The following is a 2,145-nucleotide window of genomic DNA, read 5'->3' as shown; positions in this document are numbered from 1 at the left end:
ATTTTTTCTTCGTTTTTTTTTCTTTAAACGTAAAGCTGATCATTCTATTACAGTAATGCACAACACCCATGGATTACAGACAGTCCCCGTCTCGGTGCAGCGGGTGTCGCCCGGCCCGTGTGCGTGGGTCCGGCGAAGGTTCCCCCGCAGAAGAGGTCGCGACAAAAGGTTCAAGGTCTGGAACTCGTTTTATTCATCGCTCCTTATGCAAAAATATACAAGCTACGGCAGTATGGGTGTGAGTGTGCGTTTAAGAACACTGGCGGCGCTGGTGCCGGCTCCGCTGAAATCACTGCTTTTAGTCAGTCATAGTCGTTTTCATGCGCACCTGTTTCTTTTTTATTATTATTTTCTTTTATTTTCGAGTTCCGGTGGCGGGGCGGCCGGCGATGCGAGGAAGACGGCGTATTTTTAAAACACAAGGATGAGCAGCGAAAAATGATGAAAGACACGAAACAAATCACAATAAACTTGAAAATAACCCATGACGGGGGATTAAGCCGAGCCGATGAGTCACATTGTCGGCTGGAATCGTTGTCTCCGTTGCTATTCAGTCGACTTCCGCTTCCGGTGCGGGGAGGGGAGGGGGAAGGGGGGCTCGCCGCTGGATCTCCGTCCGGAGGACACACGGCCGCGGTGAGGCAGGTCGTCGTCGCAGTCCGTAGGAGGTAGGGTTGAAAATTTCCCGAATTTTCCGGAAAATTTCAGAAAACTTTTCGAAAATACACGAAAAACTTTCCAAAATCTGCGAAATTTTTCATTTTTCCCGGAAATTTTCCGTCTTTTTCAGAAATTTTCCTGAAATTTTCCGGGAACTTTCCAGGGCTTGCAACCCTAGTAGGAGGCTCTAGTTGACCTGTCCGCCGTTGAGCTGCGCCACCTGCACCATGCAGCGGCTGAACTTGTCCTGGAACGCCTGGTCCAGGTTGCCGCGGCAGCCGTAGCCGCCGAGGCGGTGCAGGGCCGCGTAGTCGTAGCAGTCCACGACGCCGTCGCCGGTGCAGTCCTGGAGACAGAGCACACACAGATTCAGTTGCAGCTACCACACGCGTCATCAGGCTTTCGTTTCCGCGTCAATTGCCGAGGCCGCAACGACTACTTGGATGCTATAGCGTCGCCCACAGCCCGCAAGTCGCATACCCGCGACAACAAAAGTAGGCGCTGCCAGACGCGCGTCAGTTGGGTCGCACTTATCAAGGCAACGGGACCAGTAGCAGGACTGTGGGTGCAAGCTACAATTTACCCACTATCATTTATTTTTTCAGTGACAAACTGAATCATTACCGGGTAGTGTCTTCTGTCTGTCTGTCTGTCTGTCTGTCTGTCTGTCTGTCTGTCTGTCTGTCTGTCAACTTTACAGTGTGCGCAATTTCTCACCTGGGCGTATTTGGCCATGTAGCCTTGCACGGCACGGGCAGCGCAGTAGGGCTCGTTGGCACATCGGGCGTACGCTAAAACAGGTCAGAGAGGAAAACTTTGAATTAGATCGATAGATGGGGTTCATTAATTAGTCTATCAATCAATCAATTAATTTTGTCAGGTATTGATAACTCTTGACTAATGAAGTATTGATTAAAATTGATTGATGTCTATTGATATTAATTACAATTGATTGATATCGATTGATAATTACAACTGATTGATATTGATTGATATTGATTGATATTGATTGGTATTGACTGATTTTGATTGATTGGTGTGCGTGCTCACCTCCGTCGTCCTCGGGCTTGTCCTGCGCGAGCACGGGCTTGCCCGCGTCCGCCCAGTAGGGCCAGGTGATCCTGAAGACGCCGCACACGTCGCCAGTGCAGCGCAGCGACTGGTTGCAGTTGGAGACGGCCTCGCAGATGCAGCCCAGGCAGATCTCGCTCACGGGCGGAGCGTACTGTTGTTGGCCTGAAAAACACACCCCCAGTCAGCAAAGAGCACGAAGTCGGCACCTCGCCGTGGTTAACACGTTGAGTCCCACATGATCACACGTATGGTCACAATAGCACGCAAAAGAGGACCCCCTTGGAACTCAACGTGTTAATGACAATAATTAGTTGTCGCACTCACTGCACATCACTCACTGCACTCCAAACTTGTTGTGCACTTTCTCCCGATATGCATTTCTAAACACCTTTAATTGTGATATTTATAAAT

The 2,145-nt window shown here is 49.8% G+C and overlaps 1 protein-coding gene across 1 annotated transcript in view; it reads right to left on the bottom strand.

Annotated features, from left to right (window-relative positions):
- Positions 1–169: 169 nt before the first annotated feature.
- Positions 170–2,145, bottom strand: part of LOC113202584 (uncharacterized) — a gene marked incomplete at its 5' end in the record, with an annotated part of 2,951 nt that continues 975 nt past the window's right edge. Inside the window, 3 exons of the mRNA XM_052267620.1 lie at positions 170–1,006; positions 1,378–1,451; positions 1,711–1,911. Of these exons, the coding sequence (XP_052123580.1) occupies positions 848–1,006; positions 1,378–1,451; positions 1,711–1,911 (434 nt within the window). The remainder of the gene's footprint in view (positions 1,007–1,377; positions 1,452–1,710; positions 1,912–2,145) is intronic.

The sequence above is a fragment of the Frankliniella occidentalis genome, unplaced genomic scaffold (genome assembly GCF_000697945.3).
Source record: "Frankliniella occidentalis isolate FOCC.00 unplaced genomic scaffold, Focc_3.1 Scaffold56, whole genome shotgun sequence".
Lineage (NCBI taxonomy): Eukaryota > Metazoa > Arthropoda > Insecta > Thysanoptera > Thripidae > Frankliniella > Frankliniella occidentalis.
This window is presented reverse-complemented; position numbering and strand designations above follow the sequence as displayed.